The 17,219-nt window shown below is 51.1% G+C and overlaps 8 protein-coding genes across 8 annotated transcripts; 3 read left to right on the top strand and 5 right to left on the bottom strand.

Moving 5' to 3' along the window:
• Positions 1–14: 14 nt before the first annotated feature.
• M431DRAFT_512836 (hypothetical protein) lies at positions 15–793 on the bottom strand. Its single transcript, XM_024919916.1, has one exon. The coding sequence runs from the start codon at positions 723–725 to the stop codon at positions 330–332; it is 396 nt and encodes a 131-aa protein (XP_024769053.1). The 5' UTR covers positions 726–793; the 3' UTR covers positions 15–329.
• A 2,529-nt stretch (positions 794–3,322) lies between these two features.
• M431DRAFT_500159 (hypothetical protein) lies at positions 3,323–5,326 on the top strand (the record flags this gene model as incomplete). The annotated part of the gene is made up of 3 exons (XM_024917891.1): positions 3,323–3,839; positions 3,900–4,805; positions 4,884–5,326. 3 exons carry the CDS (start codon positions 3,323–3,325, stop codon positions 5,324–5,326), a joined length of 1,866 nt encoding a protein of 621 aa, XP_024769054.1.
• A 133-nt stretch (positions 5,327–5,459) lies between these two features.
• Positions 5,460–6,557, bottom strand: M431DRAFT_97673 (hypothetical protein; the record flags this gene model as incomplete). The annotated part of the gene is made up of 1 exon (XM_024924954.1): positions 5,460–6,557. One exon carries the CDS (start codon positions 6,555–6,557, stop codon positions 5,460–5,462), a length of 1,098 nt encoding a protein of 365 aa, XP_024769055.1.
• Positions 6,558–7,575: 1,018 nt separating this feature from the next.
• On the bottom strand, positions 7,576–9,176 carry M431DRAFT_97567 (glycoside hydrolase family 16 protein; the record flags this gene model as incomplete). Its single annotated transcript, XM_024924949.1, has 3 exons — positions 7,576–8,453; positions 8,530–8,970; positions 9,068–9,176. The coding sequence occupies 3 exons, from the start codon at positions 9,174–9,176 to the stop codon at positions 7,576–7,578; spliced, it is 1,428 nt and encodes a 475-aa protein (XP_024769056.1).
• Positions 9,177–9,734: 558 nt separating this feature from the next.
• On the top strand, positions 9,735–10,123 carry M431DRAFT_512840 (hypothetical protein). Its single transcript, XM_024919917.1, has one exon. The coding sequence runs from the start codon at positions 9,746–9,748 to the stop codon at positions 9,953–9,955; it is 210 nt and encodes a 69-aa protein (XP_024769057.1). The 5' UTR covers positions 9,735–9,745; the 3' UTR covers positions 9,956–10,123.
• M431DRAFT_272611 (hypothetical protein) lies at positions 9,927–10,786 on the top strand. The gene has a single exon (XM_024913959.1). It carries the CDS (start codon positions 10,030–10,032, stop codon positions 10,519–10,521), a length of 492 nt encoding a protein of 163 aa, XP_024769058.1. The 5' UTR covers positions 9,927–10,029; the 3' UTR covers positions 10,522–10,786.
• A 266-nt stretch (positions 10,787–11,052) lies between these two features.
• On the bottom strand, positions 11,053–13,157 carry M431DRAFT_486695 (hypothetical protein; the record flags this gene model as incomplete). The annotated part of the gene is made up of 5 exons (XM_024916414.1): positions 11,053–11,329; positions 11,395–11,779; positions 11,845–12,221; positions 12,278–12,765; positions 12,843–13,157. The coding sequence occupies 5 exons, from the start codon at positions 13,155–13,157 to the stop codon at positions 11,053–11,055; spliced, it is 1,842 nt and encodes a 613-aa protein (XP_024769059.1).
• A 2,139-nt stretch (positions 13,158–15,296) lies between these two features.
• On the bottom strand, positions 15,297–16,776 carry M431DRAFT_500164 (hypothetical protein; the record flags this gene model as incomplete). The annotated part of the gene is made up of 6 exons (XM_024917892.1): positions 15,297–15,325; positions 15,394–15,427; positions 15,484–15,567; positions 15,625–15,705; positions 15,806–16,295; positions 16,703–16,776. The coding sequence occupies 6 exons, from the start codon at positions 16,774–16,776 to the stop codon at positions 15,297–15,299; spliced, it is 792 nt and encodes a 263-aa protein (XP_024769060.1).
• Between the last annotated feature and the right edge of the window lie 443 nt (positions 16,777–17,219).

Here is a 17,219-nt window from a genome sequence, read left to right on the forward strand (position 1 = left end):
GAGGAGATTTGGGACGGGAGAATTTGGAACGGGTTGAAGACTACACTAATGAACGGGCAAAATTTTGTGATCCAAGAGACTTCATGTAAAGGGCATAATATTGAAGGAATGGTATTCGTTCTGTGATCCGAATAAGAGCACCAAGTGAAACAATGAGCAATCTGTCCAATCCATCATCATAATTCATCAAAAGCCTGCGTATATATCCAACCACAGTCTCAAAAATGTAAAACGCTCTCAATCCGCCCCATCATGCAAAAAAAAACATATAACATAGAAAGATTTTGGGAAAAGAAATCGCAACGCCTATTCGATGCCATATGATGAATTCACGCCCCCTGTTCGCCTTCTGGCGCTCCCTCAGCATGCTCCACCTCCCGTGAGTGTTTCGAGTTTCTCGATCCTTTGCTACTCGTTGACCGGCGCCTGTGCCTATGCTTCTTCTTCGAGAACCTGATGGAATCTCCGTAGCAGCAGAGGAAAATCGCGACGCCGATGAGGAAGGCTGCTACAGTGAAGCCGACGACGAGGCCGATGATGAGGTTGGTGTGTGCGGCAGAGCTTGAACGACGTTCTATCAAAGAAATTTCCTGTTTGATAGAGCTTGTGGATTTTATTACGGCTGAGATGGTTGCAAGCTGATTTCGTATCCATTGAGTGTATCCATCTGTTGATCCATGGCGCCGCAGCGCCTCAAGCTTGGCTAGGTATAGAGGGATATACATGCGAGCTGTCTTTTGAATCGGCAAACCGACGCAGATGAATGTTAACGAGATATAACAGAGTATGTAAAGGTGTATCAATGGTCTGGATAGAATATGCTGCTGCACATTGGCGTTGCATAACGCATTATATAGGTCACTGGACCCCTTCCCCCCATCACAGCACGAGGCATTCAGATTGGCCAGTGTTGCACACGCATTTCATTCAACTCCGACCGAGTTAGTCCATCGTACAGACGATGCATATGCAGCTTCTACACGCAAAGGGCCGTCGTTGTTCCTGCGGGCCAGCCGGGCGAGTTAAATGGCAAGAAAAGCTGGTACGGCATGTAAGTGCATGCATGCAGGTAGGGGGTATCCATCACGAGTGGTATTTCACCATAATAGAACCAATCAGTCTGCCATTTGACTGAGACGGACGATGGCATACGATAGGATAGACTGATGCGGTGATTTTGATGGGGAGACAATGCATCATGCAGAGGAGAGGAGAGAAAGACTGGGATTAGTAAGTGTCTGTTTACGTCTGATTGGCGATTAAAAGGCTCGTTTGGAGCAAAATGTCCAATTGAGAGGGATATCCTCGACACATGGACGGCATATTGCACCGAGCATCACTCTTTGATGTAGTGATCTTCAAGGATGGAAGGCTCTTGCATGTGCTACAAGGGGAGAAAAGGCATCACTAACACGCATCACGGCCAACACATCAACCACCTTGCATCATGCCATGCCACACTGCTATCAAGAGAAGAAGCGACTAATACGATAATAGAAGGAATAAAAAGGGTCTTTAAAAAGGTACCATGACTCCAAAAGCGGCAAACAGTGAAGCATTTTGCATTTCTCGCGGGACACGATGCTGCGGGGTGGCCGCTTAAGACGCAGGACAACGCATCAACATGCCTTCATCTAGTCCTGATTCGACAAGTTCCAGCAAGGGGGATGCAGCGATATCGCCTTTTTTCCTTTTATTTTTTTTCCATTTACAAACTGCGTGTGTCAAATTTGTCGGCGCGACTGTCTAAGGACGGTCGGGCAGCATTTGGGGACGAGGTTTGCGAGTGGTGATCGAGAGTGTATGTGATGCACATGTATGGATGGAATGGTTGGGAGTGAATTAGGCTCTTTTTTCTGCTTGATATCGGTGAATTGAGGTGACACCGCATATACAGCAAGCACATGTACGTATGCACAATGCGACGGGATGAGTATGAGTAACACAGAAGAGGAATTTGAAAGCAGTGTGTCCTTGAACTCCATGGGGTATTTGGGCGCCTAATCCGACTCGCCCTCGTATGGATTCTCATCCTTTTACCAGCTTTCTCTGTGATACATCCGCATTGATACAGACAATAAGGAGGAGTGCTATACTCTTTTCTCGCCTGCAGCCATAGTTGAATCCTCTACTGCACGCACACAGACACGGAGTGCATACATGTAAGCGCCCTAGTCCAAATGCCCCGGCAGATGGCCCTCCCGGTGGCAGATAAGGTACAGGCTAGTCCATCCGCCGTGCCAATCTTTCATTTCCAGCCCGTCAAGGCACGCTTGGCAGGACGGTGTGTCGTTGCAATGAGTGAGATGGATAGCCTTGCTAGAAGATGAACCAGGGGCGCCGGGCTTTCTTGGCCCGTCTCCACGAGTCAGGGCAGCTCAACCGAAGCTTCAACAATATCAATCACAGCCATAACTAAACCTCAAGAGACGACACAAAAAGAATACTGAAGCAGAACCTCCATTAAAGATATCTTCAAACCAACCAACCATGATCGGCCTCGTCGGCACTTGAAGCGACCTTCAGCCACGCGTTCAACCAGCTCTCTTCCTCCGTGTTTGAGCCCCAAAACGGAACCCTCGACGCTTCGCGTTTCACCATCTCAGCCTCCCCTGCAAAACTTCAAACCCCGCAGGCCTCCTAATCGCCTCCAAGTAGCAAAAATCCAGCCAAACGAAAGACAGAAAATAGAGTAAATAGTGAATATGACAGCTCTTTCTTCAGCCGCGTGTCCCTTGACCGCACCGTTGAAGGAGCGCTAGACTTAGCCCACGACAGCCAAGATTCACTGGTTCACGCAACCATGTCCTTGGATCCGTCTCCAGTTAATATCGAATAGCTTCAAATCCCTATCCCAGTTAGCTGAAAAGCTCGACAGTAGAGCGTCTATCCAGTAAACGTTGGAGCCGCACTAATAATAACTCATCCATGTCTCCATTTCACAGACAAGCCTCTGACCCCGGCTCCGTCATCCTAGATGCGATTTTCTTGTTTCGTTTTTTCTTTTGCGTCCTACAATTTCATCTGTACATGTAGCCGAGTAATGCTTCTCTCTTTTTAAAACCTCTTTCTTTTTTTTCTTCTTTTTGATACTCTGTCGCGAAGCTTCCATCCTCAATCATTCTTTTCCTTTCGGGGAGCTGGTTTCTCATTCTTTGAACGCGACGGCCTTGACGGCTGTTTTTTTATTGCGATTTTGTCCTTCATCATCATTCTCTAATATCTGGTTCTGTTAATATATACGCATCTACACATATACGCACGCACATATACGAGTACAAACGCATACGGTTTATACAAGACAACAATCATTGAACGCATCATGGCCATTTCACAATTTCTCGTCCTCTCTCTAGCCGTGCTAGCTCAGGCACGGCCAAAGCATGCCTTTGAGCCAGAAGACGTCGGCAACACAATCACTCTACCGGTCCCTCCGGCTTCACATTTAACAGCCCGAGGAGCAGATATTAAGGCCAAGGAGGAGGACAAGCCATTTCACATCCTGCCGTTCCCTTACCCAAGCAAACGAGACGTCGAAAGTCATGAAGAGGAGGACAAGCCATGGCATATCCTGCCGTACCCGAATCCCAGCAAGCGTAAGATTCTCGAGGACGACGACGGTGCGGATGGCAGAATCACTCTCCCCGTACCTCAGCGGAGAAGCGAGGATGACGAAGACAAGCCTTTCCACATTCTCCCCTTGCGCAAGCTGCCGGTCGAGGAGATTCCTTCGGGGACCATTACATTGCCCATTATCCACGCCCACCGCGGCGCCTTGGACAAGCGAGCCGTAGAAGTCCAGGTCGAGAACCGTTCCGATGTCTCGTACTATGCTCAGCGTAAGTCACCAGTATCCCAGGTTTACTTTTTGATATAGCTATTAACATATATATAAACAGTCAACATTGGAACTCCTCCCCAAACCGTCTACGCCCAAATCGACACCGGCTCCTTCGAGCTCTGGGTCAACCCGGACTGCTCCAACGTCCAAACCTCCGACCAGCGCTTCTGCCGCGCCATCGGCTTCTACGACCCCAAATCCTCGTCCACCTCCTTCATCACCGGCAGCGCCGCCCAGCTGCGCTACGGCATCGGCAGCGCAAACGTCTCGTACGTCCAGGACAGCATCGCCCTCCCAGGCTCCGCTACCATGAAGGACGTCCAGTTTGGTGTTGCTGACGCCAGCGTCGACGAGTTCTCGGGCATCCTCGGCATCGGCGCCGGCGAAGGGGTCAACACGCTCTATCCGAACTTTGTTGACGAGCTGGCCAAGCAGGGTGTTACCAAGACAAAGGCGTTTAGCTTGGCACTGGGTAGCAAGACGGAGGAGGAAGGCGTCATTATCTTTGGTGGTGTTGATACGGGGAAATTCAGCGGCAAGCTGGCTCATCTGCCGATTGTGCCAGCGGACGATTCTCCTGATGGCGTTGCTCGCTACTGGGTCGACATGAACTCGATCTCGCTATCTCCACCGACCGGAAAATCGACGACTTTTGCCAACACCAAGATGACCGTCTTCCTCGACAGCGGCTCTACCCTAACTCTGTTGCCGCAATCGCTGGTGAATGAGATTGCGGACAGTCTTGGATCGACGGGCACTGACGACAGCGGGTTTGCCATTGTTGATTGCGGTCTTATCAACGAGCCTGGAACCATTGATTTCGAATTCGATGGGGTCACGATCAAGGTTCCGTACAGCGAGATGATTCGGTCGGTGTCTTCGCTGCCGCCGCATTGTTATCTGGGGATGATGGGGAGCACGCAGTTTGCGCTGCTTGGCGATACCTTTTTGCGGTCTGCATACGGTAAGTTATATATTACCCCTATCTGTATATATAAACAATGTCTCTATAAAAAAACACAAACTAACGGATTACATGCAGCCGTGTTCGACCTCACAGGCAGCATGGTCCACCTCGCCCCCTACGTCAACTGTGGCACCAGCGTCAAGACCATCACATCCACCTCTTCCCTCCAAGACCTCGAGGGCACATGCAACACCAACGGAAGCGAAGAACCTTCTTCTCCCTCTCAATCATCATCCTCGTCATCCCCTTCCAAGACCGCTTCCAAGGCAGCTTCCTCTACAACCGCTCCCGCTTCATCTACCGTCCAGCCCCCTTCTTCCACGACGGCATCGCCTTCTAGTGCGCGCTCGACGGAGGCTGCTTCGACTACGGCTGCCAACACCGCGAAGAGCAGTGCTACGAATGGTGCCGATGCGGAGAGTGCGCAGAGCGGCGATAAGAACGGTGCTGGCAAGATGGTTGTGCACGGCTTCGCCATCAGCATAGTGTTTGCAGCGATGGGCGTGTTGTTAATTTAGAGAGACGCTTGATTTCAAGAGATGGAAGAAATTTGAAGTGCCTTAGTATAATATCGTATAGACTGCCATACCCAGACAAACATGTAGCGTTCATATAGATGAATACATATACATCGATCCCTTTCTTAACCTCTTACACAACCTCCAACACAAACATTGGTCCTCTCTCATCCCCTTCCCCTTTCACAATATCCTCCATCAAAACCCCCGCAACAGGCTCCTCCTCCAACGTCCCATCCTCTCTCCTCCTCAACACCACAACCCCCCATTCACCCTCCTGATTCCCAACAAACAACTCATTCCCATTCCTGCTCAAACTAAACATCCGCGGATGTTTCCCCTGCGTCGACGTCTCCCCCACCAACTCCAACTCCAACCCCCCATCATCACCCTCAGGCTTCTTCACCCGAAAATGCGCAATCGTCTCCGTCGGCGTCGTCATCAACCGATTCGACGTATATACATGCCCGCCATCCTTCGAAAGCGCAATCTCTCCCGCCGCAGCAAACGCACCCATATCTTCATCCAAAAACGTAGAATAGCTCCCCGTGGCCGTAAACTCGATATCCACCTCCGTGTACTTTAGTTTAAACACTTGAACCCGATTACTCGTCTCGCAGAGCAAAAAGTAGTGTGTCGCTGGTTTTCCCTCCCCAGCGGGATAAAACACGCCGTGTCGAGGCCCCGAGCCAGACGGCACGGTGACGCGCCTCACGACGGGAACGTCCGGCCTTAGGGCATCAAGCACGAGGATCGAATCTGTGCCGAGATCATTTACAACGAAGAAGCGGCCTGTAGGATCGAGCACAGCTTCGTGAGCGCGCGCGACTCTACCAGCGTCAACCACGGGGTCTTTCGACTGAATCGTCGTGATGAGTTCAGGAGTCGAAGATTCCGTGTTCCATATATCGATTGTTCCTTCAGCCCAGGACGTCCCAATCAGAATCGTCCCCTCTTTGTTGAAAGCTAAATGACACACGCCACTGCTGCCATCTTCCGATTGAGCGACTTTTGTCAATGTATTTGCCGCAAGATCCAGACGAAAGGCATACGTCGTCGAACCACCCTCATCAAAAGTGTATAATAAATGAGGGTCTGTGGGAGAAATGGCGAACCAAGAGGGATTGCCTGGAAACGGCTCGTCGAGATCGATTGTGATGGTTGCTGAGGCGGGGGTGTAAGTTGCGAGGTAGATGTGCCCTGGGCGAGCAATAAGCAGACGGCGAGACATGATTGTAAGAGACCTTATGATTTGTTATTCGTAGAATGTGTGTATGATTGTGCAGCGCTCAGAAGAGTCAATGATAGAAATGTCGGTTTGAAAGTGAAGTTTGTCGAAATAGGTGGGGGAATATGACAAGCACAAGCTCGCACAAATCAATCACAATGAGGTCAGACTTTAAGACAATCGCCGATCGCCGTCACACATTCAATTCCTTCCAAACAACATAAGACACACAGCTCACGACAAATGTAAAAGCAACCTCTCAATAGAAACGTAGAAGAAGAAGAGAAAATACAATGACAAAACTTTCTCCAGGGTACGCAGCGGGGATAGTTTCTCGATGCAAGATTGATTAAATAGATCTGTGTGGGGGTCACGACACGGCGTTTTATATCGCGTGTAGCCTGTCTATCTTTTGTGCTAACAGAGGCCAAGACAACGTAGCATGAGCATTGCGTGTATCGGGCATCTTCCAGATAGACTATGTGCTGCGTTTGAATCTTCATGTAACGTACGCTCCACATGCTGCATGTGAATAAAAACGCCACTTGAGTCATCCCCAAATCAACGATGCCGTCAAAACTCACGAACCGCACCAACCAACTTAAGCAATCCTGTGTGAAATAGAACAAAGAGGCGTCATTGTTTCTTACAGCACCTAGAAATAAACAACCAAACAGAATACAGCACTCAACGTGATATTACGTCTCCAGCACAGCGCACAAACCAATAAGCAAGCACAAGTATGAGACAGTAATCAGTCAAATCTGACCCCTAAATACAACTTCAACCTCTCCTAAATACATCCAAATTAAGGCCTCCCGCCCCTTCCATTCATTATCATTTCGCACATCTGTCCAACCGGTTCAGGGCGGCACTATTCTCAACTATGCATAAACACATTCAAAACACCAAGAGTATGAGGCGTATAGAAGATATGGAGAAAATATGAAGCCCGCAAAAAAATTCAACAAAATTTAACCCAAAAATACCAAGTCAAAGCCATCAGACTATCCGACTCGACTTAAATCAAACACAGAGCAGCACCGGCCAGGCCCACTGCCAGGACACTGACGCCAGTCTTTGATCCAGCGCTCTTGTTGCCGCTCTTGCTGCCGCTGGAGTCGCTGCTGCTGCCGCAGTCCTGGTTGAAGCTGGAAGTCGAGCAGCCAGAAGTATCAGCAGGGGCGCTGCCACCAGAGCTGCCGTCAGAGCCTCCACTGCTGCCACCAGAGCTGCCTCCGCTGCTACCGCCGCTGGATCCACCAGAGCTTCCGTTGTCGCCAGAGTTGTCGCCGCCGGGGACGGTGCCAGAAGAGCCGTTGCTTCCACCGGGGATCGAGGCCTGGGTGTTCTTTGGCTTGCTGGCAGACTTGGAGGCGGTTCCCGAGGGTGAAGCCGACGACGACGACGAATCCTGCTTGCCGGCATCCATGTCGAGACCGGTGCCCTCCAGGGTGGCCAAGTTGGTGCGCTTGTTGCCGTTGACGACGGTGTCGTTGGTGGCCCGGATGTTGTCGTAGGTGTAGCTGACGCCCGAGCTGCTGCCGAGCTCGCCAGTGGCCTTGTAGCAGGAGACCTCGACGGACTCAAAGGTGGCGTAAAAGTAGCCGTTCTTCTGGATGTCCTCGGCGTTCCAGTCAATCTCACCACCGGCCCAGTCAATGGTTCCCTGGGCGTTGCTGGCAAGACCACCGGGCCAGATGGAGATTTGGACACGGGCGGGGGTCTGGGGGAATGACCACTGGTTGGAGGTGGCGTTCCAGTGGTCCTTGCGGTTGACGGTACGGCCGACCTGGCCATCGACGAGCCACTGGATCTGATCAGGGGTCCAGTTGATCTCGTAGGTGTGGTAGTTGTTGAAGGTGTCAGAGAGCTTGGTAATGTTGCCAGAGTTGTTGTCTGTCCGTCACGTCGTCAGCATTGCTTCAATTGCAATCATCACGATACACCGTCTCTAGGAAGGAAAAAAACTCACAGTCGGGGATGCCCTGGAAGTACCAGTTGGTCTGCGCAGTGCCCAGATCAACACCGACAAACTCATAATCAATCTCGTCCTTGACGTCAGACAGCAGGATGAAAGCAGTCACCACACCCCTGCCACGGCTCGTCTTGAACTTGGCCTTGACATTGCCATACCACATGTACTCGGTCGTCGCCAGCACAGTTCCGACGCTGTTCTTAGGCATGGTCAACAGCACGTTGCCGTCAAAGTACGCGGGCTCTCCCTGGGCCATCCAGTCGGCGGTGGACGGGTCGCCGAGGTAATCGCTAATGTCGGCGATGCTGCTGAGGTCCTTGTCAAAGGTCATCGTCTTGGACTTGCACACGGGCGCGGGCGTGCAGGCGTCGAGCGAAAAGGACATTCGGGGATCGCAGCCGCCGAGGCAGTAAGCGCCAACACCACACTCGCCATATTCTAGACACGAAAACCATTTCGTCAGCCCGAAAATCCACGACAAGTGAAAGAGAAAATCATGTAACAGAATGAAAAATGAATTCGCAATTGCACATACGGGAGCAGCAAGGCGCGTCTTCAGGACACTTGTTGGTAAGGGAGCAAGTCGTCGCCGCAGCAGCCGACGCAGCGCCCAAAAGCGCAGCAATCGCAACGGAACGCAACATGTTTCTTTTCTTGTCTCTCGAAATACGAAATTGAACCGGGCACCGTTTGAGAAGCGAGAAGCGATATCGGTATTCAAGGGACAGACAGGGTGTCGTGTAACGGGGTTCAATTTCGAAAAAAAAAAATTAAATTGAGCGATTGGAAGGGTTCAATTTATGCGCGTGCGCACAGCGATCCGAATTTTTTGAAGTATTTGAGCTCGCGAAAGTATAAGAGAAAACTAAAACAAGGGCCGAGGATGCGAATCCCTTGAAGCGTGCGATGAACGAGTGACGCACTGCTCGGGGGACGCAAAAAAAAAACGAGAAACACGGAAGCGAGAGTCGTTGTTTGTTGTCGTTGGGAGCGGCAAGGAGGAGAAGGAATGCAGTTTTTGGTGATGGGCGCTGGGGGCGAGATATTAGTATGGAGTGGAGGGCCTGCAGCAAGTCTCAACTAGCACTGGAGTCGGGCTCTGGTTTTCCCCCCTAGCAGAGCTTGGGCCATGGCACCTCGTCCGTCCCTGAACAGGCAGGTCGCCCTCCAGTGCGGGCTATGAATAGGCCTGTCATTGCCTGTAGTGAGTTCAATGTCTTCAGATGCTCAGTCCCATCTACATGCATTTTTATTGATTCAACTGTTATATTATCTTGTCTCTGGTCTCTCATTCAACTCAACTCCAGCTCGTCTTCATCCATCTCAACTGCTCTGCTCTGCTCTGCTACTGACTTTCAGCCGCCAAACCATCCCCATACGCCACCACGCCACGGATCAGGGGAACAATCAGCACATGGCATAGGCGAATCCCGCTCCAGCCCTTTACAGCCACGAGCAAGCATCAGTCAAGTACTTGTACAGCAAATGTAAGTGTACATGTACAAAGCCATCATCACTAAAAACAAACAAACGCTCCAACCCTTCTCTCTCTCTTCATTCACAAATCAACTCAACTCAATCCAAATTCCCCCCCCCTCAAAACTAAACCAACTCACAAGATTGAATTCAAATCCCCCCGATGCCGATTCCCAAAAAAAGAACAAGAACCCAACCCAAAACGGGTCTCCAGACACGAGGTGCGTGTGGAACCCTCCCCCATCCCAAGCTTGCCAAGCTAATCAACTTCCAGCAAAAGAAATCAACCAGAAAAAAAACCTGTTAGCTAAGATAGCCAGCCGCACCCGCGGACGGACTGTTTTCTCCATCCTCAAATACGAGCTCCGAGCTTTGGTGACTTTTTTTTCTTTACTAAACTTGGCCTTGGGTGCGCTTTGTATTTTGCAGGGGGGGACTAAGGTAGTGTCATACTGCAGGCTCCGGCAAAAATATCCGGACAGACAAAGACAAAAGAACATCAAATCCATTTGACAGGCGGGCGACTTACACTGCATGAAAAGAACTTGTCTGTCATTCGAATTGCTCCGCATCAGCTGCCTACTTTTTTTCTCGTGCTACGTACGGACTAAATTAGCCCTCCAACGTCTGCATCTAAGAATGGTCTTGAATTAGCATGCTCTACTAAACTGAGCCAAAGACTCCTTTTCATTACCCCATGTTCCCGATCATCGCGATCGGCAAGCCATCGCTCGTGTTCCCCGTGCTCGCTATCCCGCATCGCTTAAGACACTTGGACACCGCCTGGGTCTCAACCATCATCCCATGCCATGCGAATCACATAATACAATAATCAATAATGAGAATAATAAAATAGTCAGTGCGCATTATGCTGTTCTCAAGTAGTTAAAAACAAAGTACATGCATTATCTTTTTATGACAGAAACCCCCCTCTCCAATTCCAATGCCAGACACAAAAACTACCCTCAGCATCGCTCCATATCAACCCCCGACAACAAAGTAAAATAATAAAGATATCACTTCATCAAAGCCCTCCAATTAGTTTCATTTTGTCTTCCGTCTCGCCTTAAACGTCTTCAAGGGATCACCCTTGCGCACCCCAGCCTTTGCGCTCCGCTTCCCGCCCTTCCGCTTCGTCCCCGCGCGCCTATCAAACTTCTTGAGCGGCACAAACCCAATGTCTCCCGCCGTCAGCGCCTGCCGTCCTTCCTTGGGCAGGAGATAGTCCGGCACGTGCTTCAGATGAGCCTGTTGTCTAGCCGTTCTCAATTCTCCATCGTGGCGAAGGTGGTTCATCTCCGACGGGTTCTCCTCAAAGTATCTACACGGCAGTTAGCATCTTCGAGAATCAAATCTGTAAGCAAGCGTGGGTTCAATCATTCATACCTCTTGAGCTTCTCGCTCTTCAGCAGCTCCTGACGCAGCTCTCTCGTTCGCGCCTCTCGGATGGCCACCTTGGTCACCGCACGCAGCGCATCGTTCATACGGTATCTGAAGGCGTCGACCTGGTCCTTGTTGAAGTTGTATGGCTTTATCTCCTTGCCCTTCTTTGCCTGCTGCTTCGTGATTCTCGCCAAAATCTTCTCGTCCTTCTCCGAGCTGGCAATGGATGTGTGGATGTGTTTGCGGTAGAGATCCTGGGGAACGACGAATGACAGTGCCATGCCCGCTCGTCCGGCTCGTGCCGTACGGCCTATTCTGTGTGTGTAAGATGACGCAGATGTGGGGAGGTCAAAGTTGATGACGGCAGCGACGTTTTTGAAATCAATGCCTAGAATCAAGTAAATCAGTAAACATATTCTCAAGTTTTCCAAAAGGGCCTGTCAATATCCATACCTCGAGACACGCCATATTCCACGTCTCCCTTGGCAGCCTTCCGCTTCTTCTTGGGTCGAGACTCTTCTTTTGACTCGCCCTCATTTTCTTCCTCCTCCTGCTCCTCTTCAGCCTTCTCTTCGTTGCCAAGAACCTCCTTCTCGTCAGAGGCGATGATGATGTCGTAGACGTTGCGGTTGAACTCTTCCACCACGTGGATTCTCGAGTTCACGGGCAGCTCCGAGTTCAAGATACAGCTTCGGATGCCAAACTGCTCGAAATAGAGCTTCAGGCGGTAGCATCGGTCGATATCGGCGACGAAAATGATGCACTTGCCCTTTACCAGCTGCAGCTTAAAGATGACGTAGATCAACAGAAACTTTTCGTCCTCGCCACACCTAAACCCATGTCAGCACAAACTTCGACAAAAGGAAGCAAATTCAGAGAAACTCACTTGGTCACCAGCTGCGTCACTCCCTCGCCCTCAGCATCCGGCTCCTCCAGATCCAACAGCGTAGGCTGCTGGTCGCGGTAGAAAATCTTCTTCAAAGAGTCCACCTCAGTCGTCAGCGTAGCGCTCATCATAATGGTCTGAATGCCCTTTGGAATAGACCACGACAGGCTCTCCAGGTCCTCGCTATATCCGTACGACAAGAGAAGATCCGCCTCGTCCAGAACCAGATAGGACAGCTTATCCAGAGCCAGTGCCGACGAATTGCCATTGACGTTGTGCCATGCTCGTGCAGGCGTGGAGATGACAATGTCCGGGCACGTCGATAGCAGGGACCGCTGCACTGCGTCGGTGAGTTTATCCGTCAGCTTGACAGCCCGGACATCCTTTGCGCAAAAGGCGGAAAACAGTTCAATCGACTTGAAGACTTGGTCGGCAAGCTCTCGAGTAGGAACCAATATCAAGGCCGTCGTGGCAGCGGTAGAATCAACCTAAGCAATCCCAATCAATTAGTCTCAAGGTCCAAAGTGCACAAGCAATATTTCTCCATGGTTAAAGGCCAACATACACTCTTCTTCTTCAAAATGCCAGCCAGCACAGGCAGCACATACGCCGCTGTCTTGCCAGACCCCGTCTTCGCCTTGCACAGCACATCCTTGCCGTCCAGCGCCAATGGAATGGCCTTTCGCTGGACCAGCGTCGGCTTCAAGAATTTCTGCTGCGCAACGGCCTGCACCAGCCTGGCATCCAGTCCGAGGTCTGCAAACGTCGCCTCTTCCTCTGGTGTCGCCGTTGTTGTCGTGGTCTCGGCGTTGGCCATCTGTTGGTCGGCTTCGGGCTCAGCCGAGGTGGGCACGTCGTTTTCGTTGAGCTTCCGCTTCATGATTGCACTCAAGAGTCGTCCAATGGAGATTGAATGCAGTGAGTGCTGAATAGATGCGAGCGGTTATGGTCGATGCAAAAACGCAGTGATGCTGCTTTATCGTGTCTTATCGGCTCCAAGAAAAGAAAGAAAAGAAAAAAATTCCCACGGCTTATCTTATCGCCCCAAGCTCCCCCTACTAATGTAAGTACACTCTGTACTGCACAACGGAGCAGGAAAAACCACCCCTAGCCCAGCACGAGCCAAGGTACCTGTAGCGCCTGTAGGTACCTGCTGGAAAGTACCTGCCAGTGGGGCCAGCGCATGAACCTCGAATTCTCGACAGCGACGTTTTGACTGCTTGCTAGCGCTTACCTTCGCACCGGCCGTGTACGTACCGCACAGGTTCCTCCTCGTACACGATACCTCGCCCAAGTTTCTCCTTTCGCTCCCCTCAAAAGCGTCCTAAGTATGCATACATTTGGACCAGGTCCCCGTCAAAACTTGCATCTCAATCTGGGGGCCCGTAGGGCTGAAGCGGCAAGGGCCGGCCATGATTTCCGATCTGAAACGCCTCCAAGGGCCGGTTCGTTTCTTGCATTCCCATCCCAGTGTCTTGTAACTCTTGTAACCCTCTGCGGGCGTATCTCAGTGGTACACACAATATCTTCCGCCTCCGAGCAAAGGACGGTGAGGACACTGACATGACGGTGTAACTGTCTGCCGCCTTGATATGTGCAGCAGCGTATTGCGCGTATTGCGCGTATTGCACATGTGCAATTTTATTCACTCGTCTTCACACCGCCTCCCTTTAGCATTGGGTCAACGTAGCATTCCATCCCCATCCCCGTCTTGACAGATACTGTACCTGGCTTGGTCGTGATACATCAAGGGAACAATGCCAGCACCTGTGGCGCCGCACTACCCGGTACCCAGCTCCGGGGTACCGGCCCTGCAACTACGGATGCAAACCAGCCAGACTAAACATTCTTTTTCTATAAGTACACAAACTTGCATCGCCAAACTGGGACAAGTGAGGCCACTAATACTGTACTTCCAGCAGGTGTCTCCTCTAGTCGCTTTTACCATCTAGATGGGGCCCCCAGGTACAACCTCGCAGCTCCATCATCAGAGGTATTGAGTACTTGTACTAGGTAAGCTCCCTCGTCTCCTCTACGCAAACCGTACCTTGCCAGTCATACACATATATCATTCCCCGTTGTAAGGCATCATTCACCAGCTGCCAAACGCAGTGAATTTCATATTAAAATAGATACTTCGTACAAAAAGTAGAGATGGAGAGAGAGAAACGGGGAGGAGGGGGGGAATTGTGTTATTCGGGTATAGCTATGCCTCTTCTCAGCGACAGTCTTTGCATCCCCAGCTCTAGGCTAGGAGCAGTTGAAATCCTCCAGCATTCCACGCCTCTAGGACAAACTGAGCCTGAGTAAACCCCATCATCGTCGACTCCGTGGCCTGTCCCAGTAAGTCCTCAAGAACACCCAACCCACCAAAGCTCTTCTCTCAACCATCCCCGTAGGTATCGTTGAAAGTAGAGAGCAGAAAACACAAAAGGGAAAACAAGACGTAAAAAGGAAAAAACAAGGGGGCAATTAGTCAAACGATGGCAGGCCACGGTTCGAGTCCTCTCAAACGAGCACAAGCAAGACCAAGAGGACTACAACCCGCCACCAACGCCAACAAAGACCGTCCAGTGATTCATTTCCCACCCAGCGAACGAAGAACGACATAGACACATCTCTCTCTCTAAGACCGGCAAAAGAAAAAGAAGAGAAGAACGGGAGACTAAATAAAGTCGGCGAAGAAGGACAAAAAGACAAAAGAAGAAGTCATGACAAAAGCCAAGCTTTGCCAATTAACGAAGTAGCGGAAACCCTGGCCGTACTCCTTACTGTTCCTTGCTTTTTCTTCAGAGATCTGCATCTGGAGTTATTAAACTGGAAACCCTTGCGACGATAAAAAAAAGACCGAAATAAATAAACAAAGGCAGCTGGTCCCATTCCTCTCCACAGCGATCCCGGGGCCTGAGTCCTAACTAGAAAACAAGACGACATCTGGGTACATCAATTACAGTCGTCGAGCGGTCCGATCAGGAGCATTCATCAGGCCAGGGGGTGCGGGCGAGCAATCACGTGGAGTTCATCTCCCCTTGGGGTTGCCAAAGAGATCTGCATACGAGTTAGCGGGACCTCGATCGTTGCGGTTAACCCCTACCGGCCAAAGACTGTAAGCATACCTGGAAAATGCTCCTTTGCATACTGTTCACAGGCCTGTACCAAGTTAGCATATAATCCAAGGGGGGGTAAAAGAAGAGAGGGTGTCATACCTTTGCTGGTTTTCCAACCTTCTGGCCAATGACCTTCCACTTGTTGTTCTCGTATTCTTTAATAGCGTTCAACAGCGCCTGACTCTGAACAGACTGATCAATCAATGAGGCATCGACATTGAGGGTGAATAAGTGACTTACTTCGTCCTCGGCAAACTCAGCATAGTGCATGTCCTTGTACCAATGCTTCTTCACGGATCCTTCTGTCCGCGTAGGGAAGGTCTGTGCGAATCTCAATTAGCTTTTTTTTTTCTTCTCGTCAAGTGAAGTCAACAACAATAGCAAGCATTGCCTCTACTGTCGTCAAGAATTTGCTACATACCTTAGCAATCTCAGCCCAGCTGTTTCCGGCATCTCGCATCTGCTTCAACCGCAGCTCTTCCTGGGGAGTCCACGGCGTGTTGGTCCTGCTCTTCTTGGTGGGAGGGCCCGAGGCGGCATCGGTCGAGTTTGCGTTGTCGTTGGCCGTCGGCTGGGCTTGCGGAGGAGCAGCCTGGGGAGCGGGAGGCGTTGGCGCAGGAGGCTGACCCTGGGCGGCGGCAACGGGAGGTGGAGCGGCAGCCGTGGCGGGTGAAGGCGCAGCGTTCTGGGCCGGCCGCTTCCGTGAGCGGGCGTTGGGCGGCTGGGCCGCGGGCTGAGTCGGCGTCTGCTGCTGAGACGGAGGGCCATTCGGGGGCTGTTGCGATACGCTCATGGGCGGCTGGACTGGAGTTGGGTGGTGTTGCTGCTGGGCCGCCATGTTAGGCTGAGCGCCGTAGGGAAACTCCATACGGTCGTTGCGACGAGCCATATCGGCCGGGTAAGGATGGTTACTGTTCGAGGCACCCCGGTTAGCAGACTCGCTGGCGGGGGAGGGGAATCATCATGGCATGGCATGGAACTATGCATGGTATAGGAAAGGGCTCCCTCTAGATGGGGCCGGGGGTGGGAAGCGGGGAGAGGGAGAGAGGGCCATGGTTTCGCCAGGCACAGCGGGCGAAGTTATAGAAGGTATCAACAGGAGGCAGACGGTGATACAGCGTTCGTTTGTCTCCCAGCCGGTGATGCCATGACGGGGTAGAGGTGTAAAAATAAGAAACGGGTAAAAAAGAAAGTTCAAACGATATACATTGAATACATGGCTGGTGGTCGATGGAGGCACAATGTGACGGACAACAGAGGGCCCTGGTGTAGATGGTGGAAAGACGATGTACCAGGAACAAGGAGATCGAGTACTTACTGCATGTCGTTGGACGGGTGGGGGGAGTTGGAGTAGACGTAGTCCGGCACGGGGCCGACTTGCCACTGCTGCATGATCTGATGATAGCGCACGCGAATAAAGGTCAGTAACGATTTCGTCTCTTTTTTTAAATAAGCTTGTCGATAGAATCAAAGAAGAATTTCAAGATGCAGCAAGAGAGGAACCGCGCGTTTTTTTCTTTCTTTTTCCCTTCAAGCCCTAGTTGCACGCGGCGCGTCCAAGAGCCGGCAAGGCTGTCGACTTGCAGCACAGCAACCGGAAAAGGGACCAAGGAGAAAAAAAAATAAAAACACAAGAAAAACAGAAGGGGAGAAAAATCAAAAGAGAGGGGTTGTTTGCTCAAAGAGAGCTTACGCGCAGCGCACGCGTAAGGTCAAGCTCCCAACAATGGCTGCAACGGAACGACGCGACGCAGCTTGAAGCTTGAGTACAGGCGCAGCATCAACAATGGGAACACACGAGCATCCCCGACGAGTGTCGTCGACAACTTGGCTAC

Source organism: Trichoderma harzianum (genome assembly GCF_003025095.1).
Source record: "Trichoderma harzianum CBS 226.95 unplaced genomic scaffold M431scaffold_18, whole genome shotgun sequence".
Taxonomy (NCBI): domain Eukaryota; kingdom Fungi; phylum Ascomycota; class Sordariomycetes; order Hypocreales; family Hypocreaceae; genus Trichoderma; species Trichoderma harzianum.

Bases quoted from the DNA above. Each gene is read 5' to 3' on its own strand.
- M431DRAFT_272611 (XM_024913959.1), top strand. From the start codon at position 10,030: ATGTACAAAGCCATCATCACTAAAAACAAACAAACGCTCCAACCCTTC.
- M431DRAFT_512840 (XM_024919917.1), top strand. From the start codon at position 9,746: ATGTCTTCAGATGCTCAGTCCCATCTACATGCATTTTTATTGATTCAA.
- M431DRAFT_512836 (XM_024919916.1), bottom strand. From the start codon at position 725: ATGTATATCCCTCTATACCTAGCCAAGCTTGAGGCGCTGCGGCGCCAT.